The sequence below is a fragment of the Salmo salar genome, chromosome 10 (genome assembly GCF_965601325.2).
Source record: "Salmo salar chromosome 10, fSalSal1, whole genome shotgun sequence".
In the NCBI taxonomy this organism is placed as follows: Eukaryota; Metazoa; Chordata; class Actinopteri; order Salmoniformes; family Salmonidae; genus Salmo; species Salmo salar.
In genome coordinates this window covers 106,779,345-106,803,671 of record NC_138300.1, presented here as the reverse complement: position 1 = coordinate 106,803,671, position 24,327 = coordinate 106,779,345, and the positions used below count along the sequence as shown (strand labels likewise).

The 24,327-nt window shown below is 42.6% G+C and overlaps 1 protein-coding gene across 1 annotated transcript in view; it reads right to left on the bottom strand.

The window, feature by feature from the left end:
- Positions 1-680: 680 nt before the first annotated feature.
- LOC106561381 (protein O-mannosyl-transferase TMTC2) overlaps positions 681-24,327 on the bottom strand; it is a 193,398-nt gene continuing 169,751 nt past the window's right edge. The window contains exon 12 of the mRNA XM_014125269.3: positions 681-3,958. Within this exon, the coding sequence (XP_013980744.2) occupies positions 3,779-3,958 (180 nt within the window). The 3' untranslated portion in view covers positions 681-3,778. The remainder of the gene's footprint in view (positions 3,959-24,327) is intronic.

Sequence of the window (24,327 nt, the reverse complement as noted above, 5' to 3'; positions counted from 1 at the left end):
CCTGCTCCAGAGCGCTCAGAACCTCAGAATGGGGTGAAGGTTCACCTTCCAACAGGACAACGACCCTGTTGCACACAGCCAAGACAACGCAGGAGTGCCTTCGGGACAAGTCTCAATGTGCTTGAGTGGCCCAGCCAGAGCCTGGACTTCAACCCGATCGAACATCTCTGGAGAGATCTGAAAATAGCTGTGCAGCGACGCTCCCCATCCAACCCGGCAGAGCTTGAGAGGATCAGCAGAGAATAATGGGAGAAACTCCCCAAATACAGGTCTGCCAAGCTTGTAGCGTCATCCCCAAGAAGACTCGAGGCTGTAATCACTGCCAAAGGTGCTTCAACAAAGTAGTGAGTAAAGGGTCTGAATACTTATGTAAATGTGATATTTTCAGGTTTTTATAATTAATACATTTGCAAACATTTGTAAAAACTTATTTTTGCTTTGTCATTATGGGGTATTGTGTCCAGATTGATGTGGGGAAAAAACAATTTAATCAATTTTATAATAAGGTTGTAACGTAACAAAACGTGGATTTAGTTTTTTCCGAATGCACTGTATATCAGTATATAGAAGGACGTCATGGGAATATTGTTTTTGAGGCTAAGTGTGACATGCTAAAGTACTGTAAATGTAAAATGAACTCTCCAAAACTGTCCCCCTAAAATACTCAGACAGACAATGAAAGCAGAACACCATTACTTTATTGTGGAAAAAAAGCAACATTGGGAAAGTTTATTCTGGCGCATCGTTTAAGGAAAGGCTACAAATCTTGATCATTTATACAAATACAACAACTTTCAAAAAATAAAACTTTCATTTAGTAAACTCTCCGAGTGCTCCGTGAGTATGATTCAGCAATACAACCCACCGCTTGAAATCCCTGAGCAGAGAGACAGAATGGAACACTTATTTCCATCTTCATCCATACTATACTTTGTTCATAAACAATTTATACACAAGAGAAATTAGCACAACTTGTGATGGGGGGTTGTGGGAGTGGGGTGGAAGGTGTGAAGGTAGAATAGTTAATTGTGATAACCTAGTTCAACATTTCACTATACCAGACAGATAGACATGGTGACCATAGCTATATACAACACAGTGTTGTACAGTGTTGTGCTGTATGGTCAAGACCATCACAATCGTCAGCACTGTAACAACCAGTAAGACCATCCAGCTCCAGCCAGACACATTGCCATGCTGTGATTCCAATACTGACAGACAGACATGAGAATAGAGGTTACGTACAGAGTGGAACAGGGCTCATACATTTTTTTTGTTCAAGAAAGAACAAGGCAACTATCAGACTACTAACTTCATAAAGCACTGGATATGACATCGGATGGATGGGGTGACTGCAGAGAAGTGGACAGCAAAAGAAATGGCAATATTTTAATATTTTTGACTTTTTGGTAGCCATTGAATTTATTGTCTATGATGAACTTGTTTTTTTTTAAATCAACAGCAATATCTTAGCATAATCAAGATACACCTGTCAGAAAATGGGGTTAGGAATCAAATAGCTGTATAATACTTTTTTTCAGTCATAATGCAAGGTAAAGTCTTCCAGACAAACGTGTACAGGTATATCACATTTCTTGAAGGGAAATGGATCAATATTTATCTTATGAACTTCCTTCAACATACATTTAAAAAGATAACACAGTACCAGCTGGTTTATATGCCAAGATAACACAAAGAAATAACTTACAAATATTAAACCGCCCGGTGGCTGTGGGCTTCTTTACAATAAACATAAATGTCATAGCGGGATCATCTCCAAAATACTTTTTCTTCCTTCCAAATGTAAGATACAGTTGATAAACGGTGGTAAATGTTTTAATGACAAGCACCAAGTAGATGTTAATTACACATAATTTATACAAAATGGACGTTTAAGACCGAGAAGAGTGAGAGAACATTATGTTTTGATACTATGGAAAATACTTCATATCTTACAGATACTGAACCTGCTGGGCACTGACCTTCCCTCGCAAGTCAGACTATTGTCTCCATTATAATGTATGTGGCTTTTTACTGTATATATTAAACTTCATGTATACATACAAATAAAATAACATTTACGTTTTCAAAGCAATATTACATAAAAAGATTCCCTCAGACAGACTATGGCTGTGCATTGTTATGTAAAGGAGTGCATCGATTAGACAGCTATTTTGGTTAGGAGATTTCAGTCATCAGTAATGGCATCCAACTGTCCTCTAATCATGTCTGAACACAGGTCATCAGCACACATCAGTAAGAATCACCAAGGAACGGGAAGTCCTCAGTTCTCTGGTAATGTCCAAACCTCCAACTAGCATGCTAACTTATAGGGGCTAATGTTAGTACCATGGGAAGTTAGTTGGCCATTTCCTTTCATAACACATTACTTTTCTCTAAGACAAATATCCAAGGACACATGAGTTTCCTACACAGGAGCCATGTGATGTCTCTCTATGAAACAACAAGCTTAGTGAAGGAATGTGAAATTCTCTGCTACATTTACATGGAATAGTTTCACACCTTCAATTAGAAAGGTATAATAGAGTTTCCAAATAATGACAGACATTTCCTTCAATTCAAAGTCATTTCACCTTTCCCTCTGACAAATGTATTGGCATTTTATTTCACAACTACCACTGTCTTTTTTGGCAACAATATTCTATGGATCCATATCTTTAAGGGTGGGAAATACTCTGAGCTCTCCATGACTGTAACATGAGGGCAGGTGTCCCATTTATAAGGTATCACATTGTTTTATCTTGTGGAAGTGTTTTTTATATCAGTGGGTTCCCTTTTTATCATTCAATGATGCTCAACAATCTGCTACATATCGTTTGCAGGCATGGTGCTCTAGGTCTCAATATCCAACAACATGTCAAATCAGTGAAATCTCATAGGCAATCAGAATCAATAATGAATCAACCCTGACCTCCACTAGTTGCCTATTGGGCAAAAACTGGTTGAGTCAAGGTTGTTTTCATGTCATTTCCACCCCCAAATTCTATGTGATGACGTTGAATCAACGTGGAAAACAGATTGGATTTGAAAATAGTTAACGTAAGGCAATTGTCTTATTTTCACTCAACTTTTTACCTAAATCCAATAACATGGTGATTTTGTTGTTGTTGATTTCACGTTGAATTCATCTTAGTTGACAACTCAACCAAATGTAAATAAAATCTAAACTAGACTAGTTAAACTGATGTCTGTACCCAGTGGGTGTGTTGAATTTGAGAACAAACCATAACTGATAAAGCTGTAAACTCCAATACCATGCCACGAGTTTCACTGATATGCACAGAAGCCAATGAACTGACTTCAGACGAAAAACGTAATTAGACGGTGAGTAAAAGTAACTTCTACTCCACTGCTCCTGATTCAGAGGGCAGCGCCTTGGGAAGTTTTTTTTCCTGTCACTCACACACACTTTTAATCTTGCACTGTCCCAGGACAAACGTCCTAAAATACTTTTTAAGCATCTATAACTAATTCAAAACCTAATTAACCACAAAATATCAAGTTTGTACCTATGGCCCACTTCAAGTTAAGTGCTCTGGTCAAGAATCACAGATCCTGGGAGAGCACCCATTTTGGACAAAGTTCCAGAAAGTCATCATCCAAATGTAGCGCTCCTCACAACAGACAGTCACTAGGAGCGTTTTGCTGTCCTCCCCCTTCCTCACCTTCCCAGTCTCTCCTCCCCCTCTCCTCTGAGGGTGCAGCAGGCCACTTCTTCCCCAGGCCTGCTGCACAGATGGCTGGCTGGAGAGCTAACTCACAGCCCCATGGTCCTGAGGCCCTGTTTCTCCATGATGTTCCACAGCTTGCGCAGGTTGGACTGGGTGATGGTGTCGTCTGGCTTCAGCTGCAGAGCTCGCAGGTAGTTGGACTCCGCCTCCTGCAGCTTCCCGTTGAGATGGAGAATGGCCCCTAGGTTCATCAGGGCTGCTGGGTACTGGAACACAAGAGCAGGACAGTTCAGTGCAGTCATTCTCAGAATCACATCTCACAGAAGGCAACACTGCTTATCTTTGGTTCTTTGTAGCACCATTTCTTCTAGCAGTATAGAAATGTTCAAATGTCACTCTGAATGGTCTCTTCAGTAATAGCAGACACTGTAACAGTCAGAGATGGATATGAAGGGGAGTGAGTATGTGGTTGGGAGTGGAGTAGAGTGCTGAGAGCACAGTCAGGCCTATTGAGGCAGTAACAGAATTGGCAGGAGAGTAACATTCTCCTACAGTACAGAACCCCCAGAGCTGTTAGCTTATTAAAACACTTTATTAACCTCCTACTAACAGCCTCTGTTTTGACTGTGGAATTAATTGCATAGATCATATTGAATGTTATAACATCCCAAGGCTGACAGCCATAAAAAGATGTTTGGATATAAATAATGCAAGTTATGTCATATCTACTTAGTTTATGAATCTAGACTTTGTCGGAGCCATTTTTTAATAAGGATAAGCACTTCTCGAAAGAGACGGCATGACAGTCCACTAACAAGTCATGAGAAAATATTGATAGGACAACGATTAAAGTTGTCACGCCCTAACCATAGAGAGCCCTCTGGGTTCTCTATGGTGTATAGGTCAGAGCGTGACTAGGGGGGTTTATAGCGTTTGTATTTCTATGTTGGTGGTTTGTATGGTTCCCAATTAGAGGCAGCTGGTAATCGTTGCCTCTAATTGGGGATCATATTTAGGTAGCCCTTTTTCCCACCTGTGTTTGTGGGATATTGTTTTGTGTGAGTGCATTCAGCACCACGTAGTTCAAGTTCGTTGTATGTTTATTGTTTAAGTTTTCACTGCAAATAAAGATGTGGAACTCAACACATGCGTCCATTATCACGACCGTGACAAAAGTTTAAATAAAGTAGCAGAACAGTTTTAATCAAATAGAAATTGGTGGGGTTGTTTGACTAGAATGGAGCCATTTTATTGCCTGAAACCAAGCTCTACCTCAATACAGAATACTCAAACCTCTATCGTACAGGCCTACTCAACATGCTTTCAGTTGACCTATTACAATAATGTCTGATTGCCAAAACAGAGGACAAATGTCATGATACTGTAGGTTAATTCAGTCAGCCAATAGGATTAAGTAGTCATTTTTCAGACCTTAAACTAAATCTGTCTCAGTTAACAGGACCAATCTCCAAAGTTCCACAGCATACTGTGACAGTAGTGATATGCTGTTGGACCAGCCATCTAGACCGCCCAGGCCATAGTGCCCTCCTCAGGGGCTTGGTGTCAGGACTTCTCCATGTCCCTCTGTTTGGGGCTCCACATCTGAACCCAGCTCTTTGAAGTGGGACACATGGATTAATGTCTTTTAATGCATTTTCCTGCTGATGCCATGAGGTAAAATACCAGAGTCAGTTCAAGGGATGTGTCACCAGGGATCGTAGGAGAGTAGTGTTCAGATCCCAATCTAAATCAAAACAATCCAGAGAGACGTGAGACCAAGGAAGTGTCTCACGTCTCATATTCATTTGGAACATAATTATTTGTACTTGTGTAGTTACGCTACTGTTACAGAGTAATAACATATGGCTTTATATTATGGTTGATTAATTACTGTTTTGAATGTAAAGTTCACTTGAGAGCATGTCATGAGAGAGATCAAACTAATTCTAACTAAATAATGACACATACTGGGTGAGTTGCTGAACTGCACATGCATTGATTATTTTCTGATAGTTTTTTCTGATATGCTATTTGTCAAATGTAATCTGTCTCAATAAAAATACCAATAACCGTTTGTAAAGTCATAGAATATAATTCTGCTGTTTTTGTGATTTATAAGTAATTATCACACATAGGTATTTGCCTCATGAAACACCATGTGTTTATGTCATCATGGTTTGACATTTTCACAAATTTCACCAAAAATGTATAAAAGCCTTAATTTCTTCCCCTCGGACCATAAACCACTGTGGAGTAATGCTGCTGCCAGTACTGTAGCATGGCAGGGGAAAAGTGTCTATGAACAGACCCCACTGTGCACATTAGTATAAACAACAGCGTCTTGGTGATATATTAAAAGTTGACATGAAGAACTTAAATCTCTGGACTCAATTCATGTCCTTAAAACAAAAATATTTTTCACCTTGCATGTTGTAATTGATGAAACAACATCAACTGTGTGGAACTAATAGAAACTGGACTAGTAATTCCAAATCATGTTGTGTGCTAGCTAATAATAGATACAGGTACTGTAACCGCCAAAATAAAGGAAACACCCAACAGAAAATGTCCTAATAGGGTGTTGGGCCACAACGAGACACCAGAACAGCTTCAATGTGCCTTGGTATAGATTCTACACGTGTCTGGAATGTGTCACCATTCTTCCACGAGAAATTCCATCATTTGGTGTTTTGTTGATGCTGTCTCAGTTGCTGCTCCAAAATTTCCCAATTGGGTTGAGATCTGGTGACTGAGTCACACACACACACACACGCACACACACACACACACACACACACACACACACACACACACACACACACACACACACACTTTATTTTCATGACGTCGTCGCTGCTCACGTTGCTCCCTTTGTGCACTGAGTGCTAGTGTGCATGTGATGTTGGTCCGTATAAACCGGATTGCAACCTGGATATAGACCGTCCATGAATCAACGTATGCGAATGAGAGTTGATGTAAAGAATATTTACTGGTCTGTGGTGTGTAATGAGGAGCAACCAGACACTGCAGTTGACATATTTATGAAACTGACTGTAAAATAAATTTACTGTAAAAACTATTAAATCTATTAAAGCACCTTAAATGACATATTGGGAAAAAAGGCAAACTCAACTCCCTCATTCATTGAATCAGATGGCTCATTCATCACAACACTGACTGATATTGACAACTACTTTAATAATTTTTTCATTGGCAAGATTAGCAAACTTAGGCATGACATGCCAGCAACAACCGCTGACATTACACATCCAAGCATTGTAATTTTGAATACCATAATCTCGAATTCACAGTGTGGAAGAGGTGAATAAATTACTCTTGTCTATCAACAATGACAAGTCACCTGGGTCTGACAACTTAGATGGAAAATAACTGAGGACGATAGCAGATGATATTGCCACTCCTATTTGCCATCTCTTCAATCTAAGCTTGCAAAAAAGTGTGTGCCCTCAGGCCTGGAAGGAAGCAAAAGTCATTCCGCTACTCAAGAATAGTAAAGCACCTTTTACTGGCTTAAATAGCCAACCAATCAGCCTGTTACCAACCCTTAGTAAACTTTTGGAGAAAAAAATTGTTTGACCGGATACAATGTTATTTTACAGTAAATAAAAGCACATTTTATAGGGAAGGGGATTCAACATGCATGGCACTCAGACAAATGACCGATGATTGGCTGAGAGAAATTGATAATAAAAAGATTGTGGGAGCTGTTTTGTTAGACTCCAGTGCAGCTTTGACATTATCAACCATAGTATGCTGCTGGAAAAATGTATATGTTATGGCTTTACTGCTATATTGTGGATTGAGAGTTACCTTTCTAACAGAACACAGAGGGTTTCTTTAATGGTAGCCTCTCCAACATAATCCAGGCAGAATCAGGCATTCCACAGGGCAGGATGGTGGCAAAATTACTGTTATAACGTTTATCCAGTGTATCTATGCATTTAACTAAAGTCACAATGTACTAATGTGACTTGCTCCCTCTGCTAGAACACTCCCCTTTGTCTAAGTGACTGACTCATGGTTCTGGACTTAAGGCCAAATTTAGCAGTAGACTGGAGTAAGCTGTGAGAGACGTGCAAGACAAATGGTTTCTGTTCCTTTTAGAAACAGTGTCGAGACAATGAGCATTTAGAAATGGCGTGACATTTATCAACATGACCTCACCACAGGCCAACCGTAGCTTCTCATAGTCCTTTGGCTGTACATTGGGGTCACCAACCAGTGCTTCCTCACGGCTGTTGTTCTGTCTGGTATTCACACCACCCAAAGGGGGTTGTACTTTTATAATAAAAGCTGAGACCCAACTCTATTTCGTTGGGCTCTTAACTCTGCACCTTTTGAGAGATTGTCAACCGCTCCAGAATTGCAATTCTTTAAAAAAGGTTGTTGTTTGAAAAATCTACAGTCTCTCTTCTTTTCTGGTTAGAATTTCCACGACAGTAGCTGTCTAGGCCCCTTACTTTTTTCAATCTTTACTAATGACCTGCGTCACTCAACATATACATATGTTGTGTATATACACATATACACATTATACACATCAGCTACTACAGCGAGTGAAATCACTGCAACACTTAACAAAGAGCTGTAGTCAGCTTCAAAACGAGTGGCAATAAATAAGTTAGTCTGAAATATTTAAAAAACTAAAAGAATTGTATTTGGGACAAATCATCCACTAAACCCTAAACCTCAACTAAATCTTGTAATAAAAAAAATAGTGAGAAGTCTGTCCATAATAAAGTGCTGCTCTACCTTCTTAACAGCACTATCAACTAGGCAGGTCCTACAAGCTCTAGGTTGGTCGCACCAGGGCTACTGTTCAGTCGTGTGGTCAGGTGCCACAAAAAGGGACTTAGGAAATTGAAATTGGCTCAGAACAGGGCAGCACGGCTGGCCCTTGGATATACACAGAGAGGTAATATTAATAATATGCATGTCAATCTCTCCTGGCTCAAAGTGGAGGAGTGATTGACTTCATCACTACTTGTGTTTATGAGAGGTATTGACATGTTGAGCTGTCTGTCTAAACTACTGGCACACAGCTCGGACACTCATGCATACCCCACAAGAGATGGCACAAGAGGTCTCTTCACAGTCCCCATGTCCAGAACAGACTATGGGAGGCGCACAGTACTACATAGAGCCATGACTACATGGAACTCTATTCCACATCAAGTAACTGATGCAAGAAGTAAAATTAGATTGAAAAAAATAAACCCAGATAAAAAAAAACACCTTATGGAAGAGCGGGGACTGTGAAGCAACACAAACAGGCACAGAGACATGCATACACACGATAACATACGTACTATACACATACATACACATTGACTTTGAACTGTACCTTTGTGGTAGTGGTGGAGTAAGGGCCTGAGGGCACACAGTGTGCTGTGAAATCTGTTATGAATGTATTGTAATGTTTTTTAAATGAATAATAAATACAGAACACAAATAGAAAAACAGATAACCTTGAAAACAACGGTCAGACATCTTGGACACAGTCTCCAGTTCTTATTTAACCTCAGTGTTTAAACCCCCTATGCTCCTTTGAGAGCCCTCTTTCAAAGTCACCGAGTGCACATCTTCTAACCATGGTAGCCAAAATAATAGGCAACTGGGCATTTGTTTTTATACATGGCCCTAAGCATGAGAAGAAGGCAGACGATTTACATGATATTTGCGTTGTTTGAAACTTTTTTGGAAACTTATTTTGTACATAATGTTGCCGCTACTGTCTCTTATGACCGAAAATAACTTCTGGACATCAGGACTGCGATTACTCACCACGGACTAGCACAATCCTTTTTTTTCTTTAGCGAGTCTGACGATATACTGCTTTCTTGGGAAAAGGCCCAGATCCCCGTGATTTGCATGAAGAGGAGGAGGAGAAATAGGGGCCGGAGGGTGGGCTGCATCTGAGAATTCGTAGGCGATCGAATAAACCCCCACTTCCTTCCATTCTGCTAGCTGTCGTGTCTTTGGGGGTACCATTAAACTGAAGATATGTTTATCAATTAGCTCCCTGTAATTATTATCACGCGATTAAACTGATTAATCGTTTAATAGTAATTAACTAGGAGATCGGGGGACCAAGGAGAATATTCAGATTACAAAGCTATAATTTTCCTAATATAACTTTCCTGTACTATAATATTATATTCTATTTTAGTATAGGCCGATTATCTTCTGGTTTAAATGGTGTATTTTACCTTTAGTCCAGTCTCATTCCAAACGTCGTAAATTGTTGTGTCTGCACGAACCCAGTCTTTACTAAAATCATCCATACATCAATTGTCTTAAAATCATTTATTTACTACACTAAGTAATTAACAGAAAACATATAAACAGTAATTATCGTCACAAAGGATTGGTATAGTAATGTGCGCTAATGGCTAACAGGCATGGCTGGTCTGTTAGACAATGGGTCATAAACGGCCAGCTGAGAAGTTACACAGAGTTCATTAATATTAACAATTGACAATTGAAGGCTCACTCATTCGGGAACAATTGCAATCAATATATATTTACGCTCAGTGTGTCGTTCTGATTCTTGCTGGAGAGTTCGGTTTTGTTGGGGAGTTTTCTCTGCGTTCTCTCTCTCTCTCTCTCTCTCTCTCTCTCTCTCTCTCGGTTAGAATGGATGTTTCGTTGGTCTTTGCGTTCGATGATATAATTTACTTAGCTGCAGACTAATAATTAATATCAAAGACTTGTTCTTATTCTGTCGGTATCAATAGTCTAAAAGTTAACCACGTGGTATGGTTCACTTTCAGTAGAGGAATTGGATGTTAAAACCTATTGGCCATGGAGTGGGGGCCTGGTCTGGGGAAATGTAAATCAGGGGGTGTTTTATAGCGCCCATAGAACAGGCTTGTCAAATGACGCCTGGTCCTGTATGTGTCCCTGGGGGGCGGGCCGATGACTGAGCTAGACTTGGTTACAGAAATACAATTCTATCACATTAACATCAGTACAATAGCATCTCAATGTATTATAAAAGCTTCATCCTTATTTATACATTCTATACACCCATTATGATGCAAGTCTCAAGCTGAGTCTATTATATAAACTGTTTTATGGTAATATGGCTATATTGTCTCTTCTGAGTATCACAAAATTGTACCAAGCGGATCAGTTCGTAGCTGGATTCTTCACCAATCTTCCATACCTTCTCCAGAACACACATGTCGCTATGTGTCGAATTTCCTTTGTCTCTCTATGGGCCATGTGGCCAGAGACTCTACTGGAATTTTAGAGTTTTTACAACCCTTTACACACAGGGCCTGGGTTGGGGGGGAAGGTAGGTTGGGTGGTGGTGCAAAAGGGAGGGGGTCAACTGTCCTCCCTGTACCAAAAGAGGCCAACGTCATGACATAGCAAACATGCAATCTTTGAACAATAAAATAGATGACCTACGCGGAAGATTAAACAAACCCCCACTTCCTTCCATTCTGCTAGCAAACTTGCAATCTTTGGACAATAAAATAGATGACCTACGCAGAAGATTAAACTACCAACGGGACATTCAAAACTGTAATATCTTATGCTTCAAGGAGTCATGGCTGAACAACGACACTATCAACATACAGCTGGCTGGTTATACGCTGTACCGGCAGGATAACAGCCTTCCCCGTAGCTCAGTTGGTAGAGCATGGTGTTTGCAACGCCAGGGTTGTGGGTTCGATTCCCACGGGGGGCCAAGTACGAAAAAAATGTATGAAATGAAAAAAATGAAATGTATGCATTCACTACTGTAAGTCGCTCTGGATAAGAGCGTCTGCTAAATGACTAAAATGTAAAAATGTAAATGTAAATAGAACAGCGGCGTCTGGTAAGACAAGGGCCGGCCGACTATGTAGTTTTGTAAATAACAGCTGTTGCACGATATCTAAGGAAGTCTCAAGCTATTGCTCTCGCCTGAGGTAGAGTATCTCATGATAAACTGTAGACCACACTACCTACCTAGAGAGTTTTCATCTGTATTTTTCGTAGCTGTTTACATACCACCACACTAAGCACTAAAACAGCATTGAATGAGCTGTATTCTGCCATAAGCAAACAAGAAAACGCTCACTCAGAGGAGGCGCTCCTAGTAGCCGGGGACTTTAATGCAGGGAAAATTTTTATCCGTTTTACCAAATTTCTATCAGCATGTTAAATGAGTAAACTGGACCACCTTTACACCACACACAGAGATGCATAAAAAGCTCTCCCTCGCCCTTATTTTGGTAAATCTGACCATAATTATATCCTCCTGATTCCTGCTTACAAGCAAACATTAAAGCAGGAAGCACCAGTGGCTAGATCAATAAAAAAGTGGTCAGATGAAGCAGATGTTAAGCTACAGGACTGTTTTGCGAGCACAGACTGGAATATGTACCGGGATTCCTTCGATGGCATTGAGGAGTACACCACATTAGTCACTGGCTTCATCAATAAGTGCATCGCTGATGTCGTCACCACAGTGACCGTACGAACATACCCCAACCAGAAGCCATGGATTACAGGCAACATCCACACTGAGCTAAAGGCTAGAGCTGCCGCTTTCAAGGAGCGGGACACTGACCCGGAAGCTTATAAGAAATCCTGCTATGCCCTCCGGTGAACCATCAAACAGGCAAAGCATCAATACAAGACAAAGATCGAATCGTACAACACCGGCTCTGACGCTCTTCGGATGTGGCAAGGCTTGCAAACTATTACAGACTACAAAGGGAAGCACAGCCGAGAGCTGCCCAGTGACACAAGCCTACCAGACGAGCTAAACTACTTCTATGCTCGCTTCGAGGCAAATAACACCGAAACATGCATGAGAACACCAGCTGTCCTGGAAGACTGTGTGATCACGCTCTCCTCAGGCGATGTGAGTAAGTCCTTTAAACAGGTCAACATTCAGAAGGCCGCAGGGCCAGATGGATTACCAGGACGTGTACTGCGAGCATACGCTGAACAACTGGCAAGTGTCTTCATTGACATTTCCAACCTCTCCCTGTCTGAGTCTGTAATACCAACATTTTAAGCAGACCACCATAGTGCCTGTGCCCAAGAACACTAAGGTAACCTGCCTAAACGACTCCCGACAAGTAGCACTCATGTCTGTAGCCATGAAGTGTTTCGAAAGGCTGGTCATGGCTCACATCAATACCATTATCCCAGAAACCCTAGACCTACTCCAATTTGCATATCGCCCCAAAAGATCCACAGATGATGCAATCTCGATTGCACCTCCCTCTGCAACTGGATCCTGGACATCCTGACGGGCTGCCCCCAGGTGGTAAGGGTAGGTAACAACACATCTGCCATGCTGATCCTCAACACAGGGGCCCCTTAGGGGTGCGTGCTCAGTCCCCTCCTGTACTCCCTGTTCACTCATGGCTCCACGGCCAGGCACGACTCCGACACTATCATTAAGTTCACCGATGACACAACAGTAGGCCTGATCACCGACAACGACGAGAGCCTATAGGGAGGAGGTCAGAGACCTGGTCATGTGGTGCCAGGTCAACAACCTCTCCCTCAACATGATCAAGACAAAGGAGATGATTGTGGACTACAGGAAAAAGAGGACCAAGCATGCCCCCATTCTCATCGACGAGGCTGCAGTGGAGCAGGTTGAGAGCTTCAAGTTTCTTGGTGTCCACATCACCAATAAACTAACATGGACCAAGCACCCCAAGACAGTCGTGAAGAGGGCACGACAAAACCTATTTCCCATCAGGAGACTGAAAAGATTTGGCATGTGTCCTCAGATCCTCAAAAGGTTCTAAAGCTGCACCATCGAGAGCATCCTGACTGGTTGCATCACTGCCTGGTATGGCAACTGCTCAGCCTCCGTCCGCAAGGCACTACAGAGGGTAGTGCGAACCGTCCAGTACATCACTGGGGCCAAGCTTCCTGCCATCCAGGACCTCTATTCAAGGCGGTGTCAGAGGAAGGCCCTAAAAATTGTCAAAGACTCCGGCCACCCTAGTCATAGACTGTTCTCTCTGCTACCGCACGGCAAGCGCCTAGTCTAGGTCCAAGAGTCTCCTAAACAGCTTCTACCCCCAAGCTATAAGACTCCTGAACACCTAATCAAATGGCCACCCAGACTATTTGCAATGCCCCCCAGTACATCACATTTACACCGCTGCTACTCTCTGCTGTTATCATCAATGCATAGTCACTTTAATAACTCTACCTACAGTGGTTCCTCCTTTAAAAGTTGTGTCATACTGCAGCACACCTTGCGGGCTGCTGCAGCATTCTATGGCACATTATTTAATTGTCAGACATTTTTACGTTAATGGAAGTTAGTGCTAGTTTGACCACCAGAGGGCATCTTTGAGAAGCATTTGATAGTCTCCCATATTGGCATTACTAGAGAATTTAAAACCTTTTTTTGTAATAACATAGCACATGGGATTGATGAAGAAATTTGGCTTAATTATTTTGATTAATATTATGGTGTTTCTATTCTGAGAAAAACAAAAAACAAAACCCTCAGGGTTTCTGTTAGGATGGAATGGAAAATATTGCGCTGTACAACGTGACGGTCGGGGGTAGGCTACAGCATAAGACGATTGGAGGATTGTAAATTAATATCTAAGGGGCATAACATTTTCCCATCCTAATTGTAGTGTAACCAATACTCATTTCGCCTATGGTAGGCCTACAGTATATATAAATGTAAAAAAATTAAATGACGTGGCAATAATTACATTTAGAGGATTGGAGGACTCTAAATTAATATGTAAGTGGCATTTTCCGTTAGTGTCTGTGAAAATATCTAAGGGGCTTCTATATAATTCTAAATTAATTTATAATAATAATAATCGCTTTGTTTAAAAAGTAACGATATTTTGGAGATTTCGTTTTCCATTAACCTAGCGTGAGCGAGAAAAAGGCAATTCTTGAACATGGGGTGAGACATTCTCACTAATTTCTAAATAAAGCCAGTTTGTTATTTAGAATGATTTATTTGTGGAGAAATCTAATTTGCTTATATTGCTTATATTCCGTCAACAAATATATTTTAAGAATATCATGGAATATAACCGAACATTTTCATTTCTCCATGCTTGTCTCAGAGCAGCGTGAAACGGTTCTGAAATAGACGCCCACAGCGGGAAGGCATTAAAAAAAACGACAGTGAGCGAAATATAGCCCTGCTAATAGCCATAATGACGCTGTACAACGTGACCATGTGTGTTTGAAAGTGTCACGACTTCCACCAGGGGAGTCGGCGAGGTATGTTCCATGGGCAGAGATGGCCCAGAACTCGCTCCGCCACTCCTCAACGAACATTTCGCCTTTTCAGTGCGTGTTGGGGTACCAGCCGGTCCTGGTACCATGGCATCAGAGCCAGACCGAGGCTCCTGTGTTGGAGGATTGGGTACAGCGCTCGTGGGAGACCTGGGAGGCCATCCAGGAGCACCTCAACCGGGCCGAGGCCCGGCAGAAGACGAGCGCTGACCGCCACCGCATTGAGGCCCCAGTATTCACGCCTGGGGATCGGGTCTGGCTCTCGACCCGAAACCTGCCCGTCCGCCTGCCCTGCCGAAAGCTGGGTCCACGGTTTGTGGGGCCATTTAAAGTCCTGAGGAGGATAAACGAGGTGTGTTTAAGGTTACAGCTCCCCCGTTATTACCGTATTAACCCCTCGTTTCATGTGTCTCTCCTCAGGCCGGTGGTGGCTGGTCCGCTTCAAGAAGCTGAGGTACGGGAGGTCCCTCCGCCCCCCCCCCTGGACATCAAGGGGGCCCCGGCGTACACGGTACGATCCATTCTGGATTCCAGGTGTCGGGTGAGGGGCCTGCAGTACCTCATGGATTGGGAGGGGTACGGTCCGGAGAAGAGATGCTGGGTGCCGGTGGGGGACGTCTTGGATCCTTCTCTGCTGAGTGAGTTTCACCGCCTCCATCCGGATCGCCCTGCACCTCGTCCTGCGGGTCATCCTCGAGGCCGGCGTCGGCACGCTGCGGGAGCCGCACGTCGGGGGGGGGGGGGGGGTACTGTCATGACTTCCACCGAAGGTGACTCCTCTCCCTGTTTGGGCGGTGCTCAACGGTCGTCGTCACCGGCCTACTAGCTGCCACCGATCCCATTTTCCTTTTTCGTTTAGTACTGTCTGGTTTTACACACCTGTGTCTTGTTGTTGTACTGATTTCGGTTGGTTTATATTTCCCCGCTGCAGGTTAGGCTGTGTGCGGGATTGCTACTGATTTGTACTGTAAAGGGGTGCGTGCCTGCACCACGGGTTTTGTTTACCGTGAGACATTTTTGCTCGATTAGTTAACGGAGTCCAGGTTTCTCCTCTGTGTGTACTCAATCCATTCCCTGTGGGTGGATACTACATTTTGTGCAGTTTCCCTTTGTGGTTGTGCTGTTCCTTTGGGACCGCCTGTAATAAACATTTGTTTTCCTGGAACCGGTCTGCTCTCCTGCTCCTGATTCCACACACCCCCCCTCCGGCTAGAGGCACTGTTACAGAAAGAGTATTTTCCAGTAAGCAACAATTTGTTTGCCTTCATTAGACAACTTTGTTCCAATATTATTTTAGTTTGAACGTGCAGACTGGCACTAAGAACAGAACATCGGGAACGTTTCCCTAGTCAGCTCCATTATTAGTTACATTATTTTAGTTTGAACGTGCAGACTGGCACTAAGAACAGAACATCGGTGTCACGTCCTGACCAGCAGAGGGTGTTGTTGTGTAGTTTTGGTCAGGACGTGGCAGAGTATGTCTGTGTATGTGTGTTCTGGGTGTTGTATTTCTATGTGGGTCTGTGTGGCTCCCGATCAGGGACAGCTGGTTATCGTTGTTCCTGATTGGGAGTCATATAATTAGGAGTATGTTTGTCACTTGGGGTTGTGGGTGGTTGTGCTAACACTGCTAGTTTTTGGTATGTACGTAGCCTGTTAGCATGTTGTTAGTTGTTTTTGTTTATTGTTTTTCCCCGTAGATACTTTGCTCTTATATATTAAAAAGATGAGTATCTACATTTCACCTGCTGCAGTTTGGTCTCTTCAACACGGCTGTAATTATGACAATCGGGAACGTTTCCCTAGTCAGCTCCATTATTAGTTACATTATTTTAGTTTGAACGTGCAGACTGGCACTAAGAACAGAACATCGGGACCGTTTCCCTTGTCAGCTCCATTATTAGTGCAATGTTCCTTAAATATTTTGGAGATTTTCAAATAATGTAAAATAAGCGAGAAAAAGGCCATTCTTGAACATGGGGTGAGATATTGTTACAAATTTGTAAATAAAGCCAGTTTGTTATTTATAATTATTTATTTCTGTTTTTAGAGGGAGAAAACCCCAAAACGTAGTCATCTCATGGGTTTCCCCGTGAAGGCCAGCACAGGTATTGAACCAGCATCTGTAGCAACACAGCTTACACAGCTATGCAGTGCTTTAGAGCGTAGTGCCACTCAGGCGCTGTACAATGTGACCAGTCGGGATTGGCCTACAGTACTACAGTAAGAGCAAAATAATCCTAACAAAATCAAATAATAAAAACCTTAGTGTAACAACAGTTTTAGTAAGTAATTGTAATAAGGGTCATCTAAAGGAGACCAAAATGTGGCGTGTGAAGTGTTCATATTACTTTTAATGAAAACATTTAGCAAAATAACAAAACGACCAACAACAGTCCCGTCAGGTACAAACAACGAAACGGAAAACAACCACCGACAAAACCCCATGAAAAACAGGCTGCCTAAGTATGAATTCCAATCAGAGACAACGAAAAACACCTGCCTCTGATTGGAAACCATACCCGGCACCAACATAGAAAATACAACATAGACAACCCACATAGAAAACAGAAAACCCCAAATACATAGACAAAAACACCCCCCTGTCACGCCCTGACCAATCTACTATGGAAAATTGACCTCATACTAAGGTCAGAACGTGACAGTAATACTGAAGTCGTGCACAATTATCAGTTTCTATTTAGGTTTATGTCGCCCATTCTTTGTCAGTTAGAGACACAGTAGGACCCAAAAGCATAATCAGTGCTCTAACTCCCCCTTGCACTGGCCTGGAGCAATGAAGAGGTGACACAGGCTACCGTACAAAACCAAAAATGACCTCTAAGGCCCGTGGCGTAAGCTCGCAACTATTAAAAAGGAGGCTCCACTGTACATGTACATATTACCTCAACTAACCGGTGCACCCGCACATTGACACTGCACCGGTACCCCCCTGTATATAGTCTCGATATTGTTATTTTACTGCTGCTCTTTAATTACTTGTTACTTTTATTTCTTATTCTTATCCATATTTTTTAAAACTGCATTGTTGGTTAGGGGCTTGTAAGTAAGCATTTCACTGTAAGGTCTACACCTGTTGAATTCGGCCCATGTGACTAATACAATTTGATTTGATGGGATAATTAATGCTTAATTAACTCAGGAACCACACCTGTGTGGAAGCACCTGCTTTGAATACTTAGTATCCCTCATTTACTCAAGTGTTTCCTTTATTTTGGCAGTTACCTGTATGTCTGACCACTTAACCCTTGGCCCTAGAAGCGTTACTCTGAAGGTATACAACCTAAAATACTGCTTATGTCATGGTGACAGTGAACTACACTTAAGGCATTTTTGGTCATCTAGTCATGAATGAGGTCCTGGAGTTCTGGACATAAAACCACAGACCCTCTCCCATTGTCTGGCCATTTGTCTTGCTTTGTCCACAGTAATCTGAGCTGTGTTACCTGCAGTAGAAGTCATGTTCAGCTGTGCTTTGCTCTGCTCTGGGCTGTTCTGCTCCGGTCACAGACACTCATCATCTCTGTTTTTCCAGTGTCAAGGTTAGATGAGTGATGCTCCATGCATGAGCATTTCGATGGGAACAATATGTCCAATATCGCCTCTTCTCTCATAGGGGGAATTAAATTGATAAATAAATCAAACTTGCCTGTGGAATAATCTCATTGTCCCTTAGAGAGCCCCGCGTATCCCTTAACAGATGTAAGAAAACACATTGGCTACAGTGACCGGGGCCAAAGTAAAGGCTGGCCTGACCAGGAATTCCCACTCACGCTTTCTCCAATGTGTTAAAGCATTTAATTGCCAGAAAAAAGAATCATTTGTGATTTCATCTTAGAAGTGCTTCGGTAACCACAGACTGCGGGACTGGTACTTTTCTAGCTAAAGCAATATCCTCTAGCAGAAGAAGTAAAAACATTTCTATACGTTTAAATCACATGAGAAGCCAGATTTCATGGTTAAACGGTCATGGTACTTTTTTTACTGGCTTAAGTAATAAATTACCCTGTATTTGACCCTGCAATTGATGGGTCAAAGCGCAGGATAAGATTTTAGGAACCAATTAGCAGGATGGAGCTTTTTAAACTAGAAGCCAGAAAATGATAACCATAACTGACCACAGTGGAATGTAACTCCTTTAAAAAGAAAGCACATAGATGGGCTCCTGAGTGGCGCAGCGGCCTAAGGCACTGCATCTGTTGCAATCTACTGCAGAGATAGCCTGCAGAGTTCTGTCCTACTATCCAGGTCTGTACCCAAACAATTTTAACTTCTACTTTTAAAAATCCATCTCTCTAAAAACAAGTCTCTCACCGTTGCCGCCTGCTATAGACCACCCTCGGCCCCCAGCTGTGCTCTGGACACCATATGTGAACTGATTGCCCCCCATCTATCTTCAGGAGCTCGTGCTACTACGTGACCTAAACTGGGACATGCTTAACACCCCAGCCATCCTACAATCCAAGCTCGACGCCCTCAATCTCACACAAATTATTAATGAACCCACCAGGTACCACCCCAAAGCCGTAAACACTGGCACCCTCATAGATATCATCCTAACCAATTTGCCCTCTAAATACACCTCTGCTGTTTTCAACCAAGATCTCAGCGATCACTGCCTCATTGCCTGCATCCGTAATGGGCCTACGGTCAAACGACCTCCACTCATCACTGTCAAACGCTCCCTGAAACATTTCAGCGAGCAAGCCTTTCTAATCGACCTGGCCCTGGTATCCTGGAAGGATATTGACCTCATCCCGTCAGTAAATGCCTTCCTCACCATCTTAAATAAGCACGCCCAATTCAAGAAATGTAGAACCAGGAACAGATATAGACCTTGGTTCTCCCCAGACCTGACTGCCCTTAACCAACACAAAAACATCCTATGGCGTTCTGCATTAGCATCAAACAGCCCCTGTGATATTCAACTTTTCAGGGAAGTTAGAAACCAATATACACAGGCAGTTAGAAAAGCTAAGGCTAGCTTTTTCAAGCAGAAATTTGCTTCCTGCAACACAAATTCAAAAAAGTTCTGGGACATTGTAAAGTCCATGGAGAATAAGAACACCTCCTCCCAACTGCCCACTGCACTGAGGATAGGAAACTCTGTCACCACCGATAAACCCACTATAATTGAGAATTTCAATAAGCATTTCTCTACGGCTGGCCATGCTTTCCACCTGGCTACCCCTACTGCAGTCAACAGCACTGCACCCCCCACAGCTACTCGCCCAAGCCTTCCCCATTTCTCCTTCTCCCAAATCCATTCAGCTGATGTTCTGAAAGAGCTGCAAAATCTGGACCCCTACAAATCAGCCGGGCTAGACAATCTGGACCCTTTCTTTCTAAAATTATCTGCCGAAATTATTGCAACCCCTATTACCAGCCTGTTCAACCTCTCTTTCGTGTCGTCTGAGATTCCCATAGATTGGAAAGCAGCTGCTGTCATCCCCCTCTTCAAAGGAGGGGACACTCTTGACCCAAATTGCTATAGACCTATATCCATCCTACCCTGCCTTTCTAAGGTCTTCGAAAGCCAAGTCAACAAACAGATTACCGACCATTTCGAATCCCACCGCACCTTCTCCGCTATGCAATCTGGTTTCAGAGCTGGTCATGGGTGCACCTCAGCCACGCTCAAGGTCCGAAACGATATCGTAACCGCCATCGATAAGAAACAATACTGTGCTGACGTTTTCATTGACCTGGCCAAAGCTTTCGACTCTGTCAATCACCACATCCTCATCGGCAGACTCAATAGCCTTGGTTTCTCAAATGATTGCATCGCCTGGTTCACCAACTACTTCTCTGATAGAGTTCAGTGTGTCAAATCGGAGGGCCTGTTGTCCGGATCTCTGGCAGTCTCTATGGGGGTGCCACAGGGTTCAATTCTTGGGCCAACTCTTTTCTCTGTATACATCAATGATGTCGCTCTTGCTGCTGGTGAGTCTCTGATCCACCTCTACGCAGATGACACCATTCTGTATACTTCTGGCCCTTCTTTGGACACTGTGTTAACAACCCTCCAGACGAGCTTCAATGCCATACAACTCTCCTTCCGTGGCCTCCAACTGCTCCTAAATACAAGTAAAACTAAATGCATGCTCTTCAACCGATCGCTGCCTGCACCTGCCCGCCTGTCCTGCATCACTACTCTGGATGGTTCTGACTTAGAATATGTGGACAACTACAAATACCTAGGTGTCTGGTTAGACTGTAAACTCTCCTTCCAGACTCACATCAAACATCTCCAATCCAAAGTTAAATCTAGAATTGGCTTCCTATTTGCAACAAAGCATCCTTCACTCATGCTGCCAAACATACCCTCATAAAACTGACCATCCTACCGATCCTGGACTTTGGCGATGTCATTTACAAAATAGCCTCCAATACCCTACTCAACAAACGGGATGCAGTCTATTACAGTGCCATCCGTTTTGTCACCAAAGCCCCATATACTACCCACCACTGCGACCTGTACGCTCTAGTTGGCTGGCCTTCGTTTCATACTCGTCGCCAAACCCACTGGCTCCAGGTCATCTACAAGACCCTGCTAGGTAAAATACCTCCTTATCTCCGCTCACTGGTCACCATAGCAGCACCCACCTGTAGCACACGCTCCATCAGGTATATCTCTCTGGTCACCCCCAAAGCCAATTCCTCCTTCGGCCATCTCTCTTTCCAGTTCTCTGCTGCCAATGACTGGAACGAACTAATAAAAATCTCTGAAACTGGAAACACTTATCTCCCTCACTGGCTATAAGCACCAGCTATCAGAGCAGCTCACAGATCACTGCACCTGTACATAGCCCATCTATAATTTAGCCCAAACAACTACCTCTTCCCCTACTGTATTTATTTATTTTATTTTGCTCCTTTGCACCCCATTATCTCTATTTCTACTTTGCACTTTGTTCTACTACAAATCTACCATTCCAGTGTTTTACTTGCTATATTGTATTTACTTTGCCACCATGGACTTTTTTGCCTTTACCTCCCTTATCTCACCTCATTTGCTCACATTGTACATAGACTTATACATAGACTTTTCTACTGTATTATTGACTGTATGTTTGTTTTACTCCATGTGTAACTCTGTGTTGTTGTATGTTGTCGAACTGATTTGCTTTATCTTGGCCAGGTCGCAATTGTAAATTAGAACTTGTTCTCAACTAGCCTACCTGGTTAAATAAAGGTGAAATAAAATAAAAATAAAAAAATAAAATAAAAAAATCTAGATGCAAGAGGTGTCACTAGAGTCCCTGGTTTGAATCCAGGTTGTATCACATCTGGCTGTGATTGGGAGTCCCATAAGGCAGCGAACATTTGGCCCAGCGTCGTCAATTCCATCAATACTGTCAAAACTATTTATTAAAAAAAATATATACATTTGAATATTTGTAGCTACTTTTTAAGTTAATACCTGCAGTCAACTTGTGCAATACTTTAGGAGATTAAACGTATCATAGCTCCCCAGAACAATTGAGCCAGTCACGTGTTTGTTTGTAAATAGGACAACGGGAGAATGCTGGAGCTGCTGAGTCCATTGCGTTCTATATCTATCGACAAGTCTCATAAGCTGATGAAGTTACACTTGTATGCAATTCACTATTCAATGTTTTCCATCAGATATATTATAATGGCTTTCTGCCAGAAGTCAAAGAGCTCTGGATGAGTTATCTGTACAGTTGCCATTTTTTCCCCTGTGCTTCCGACTAGCATTTTTTTCTCCTCTGTTCTTCTCCCTTCTACTCCATGTACATATGCTGCTCTTCTTTCAGAGAAGCATGCATCACAACTTTGTCCATTTGCACAATTTCTCTCATTCACTTTCGCTTGTAAATGTCTACACTCACTGAAAATGACATTCGGTAGCTACTAGCTATGCTTGTATATGTATAACTTTATGAGCTGGATTTGCCTGGTCTTTGTAATGAGTTTTGTTCTTTTTTGCTCATTAGCATTTAGCTAACAGCGTTTATGTGATTTCGCTATTAGTTTGTTCAAATTTGGTTAGCATTCTGGTAATAGAGGCCTGATGGGCTTTTCTTGTGTTTTTAGCGACCCCTTGTGTGATATGCCGGTAATACCGTGAATCCTGGGATGAGTGACGGCCGGTATGACGATATGAAAATCTGGATAACGCCAAAGCCTAGTTGGTTGTCTGATTTGCAACTCTGTACTTCACCATAATATTTGGGTGTGTGGTGCATGTGTGTGTGACAGAGAGAGAGAATGAAAGAGTGAGAGCAAGAACGAGAGAGCGCGAGAGGGAGAGAGAAGGGGGTGCGACAGTGTGTAAACGTGTTTTAGGGATTGATTTAATCAAACTGTCTTGAGGAAGACTAATTGAAACCAGCTGTCTGGGAAGAAAGAATCAGGGGAAGTAAAAGCTGAGACCCCTGGAGGAGAACACCTCTGGCTCCTTGGACTGAACACAACGAAATACCATCACAGGCTAGGCCTTTATATCCTCAGCCACTTGCACATGAAAGATAATGGTGTGCAAGGACTCCTGGGTAGGGATTCTACTGCTCTTCGTTTTCTTCCTGCTTTTCCTTTTAGTCCTTCTCCAGTCGAACTTCAAAAGATCCCCGCCCCAGCGACCCTCCACCCCCCTACACCAAACCTTTCCTCTGGCATGTAGTTGTAATGGAAGCATCACCAGATGTGGAGTATATTAGCCGTACCTCAGAAGAAACAGCTGCTTAAAGCCATGGGAGTATGATGAGGAGGGAGCAATGACTGGCCATAAACCTACTTTATGCCACTGTAAATAGAAAGCATAGGGACCATATCTAATTGGCCTGGCAAACATAAAGACTACAGATGCTGTAATTTTATGGTGACCAAAGCAGGCCTCTGATAGGTTGGTCCCTGGACAGAAGGAGAAGGGGAGGGTTGAGGCACCAAAGCCCTTGAGTTAAGCCAATCGTCCAGTCCTAAGTAAAGTCAACGGACAAGTGGACTTTATATAATATGAAAATGCCAGTGCTTGAAAGTCAAGCTAAGTCAACCAATCACAAATGAAGATAGACAGGAACATTGTCCGAGAGAACAAAGGGTAATACCGGGGAAAATGGATGAACATCCTCAATCATTACCTAGCCTCCACTGTAAGCAAGCCAAATGGCAAGGGAGGCATCCCAACAATGTGACTGCATTGGGCTGAAACAGCCTCTGTTTTTGGACTTGGATGCATCAAATGCATGTTTACATATTTGTGGATGCCAAGAGACTAAAATGTAAATATTATAATGATGATCTGTTGCTGAAATAGACAAGTACATAGGAAAGCCAATCATCTTGCTGCTCCGAGGGCAAATGTATAGCCAGAGCCATGTATAGC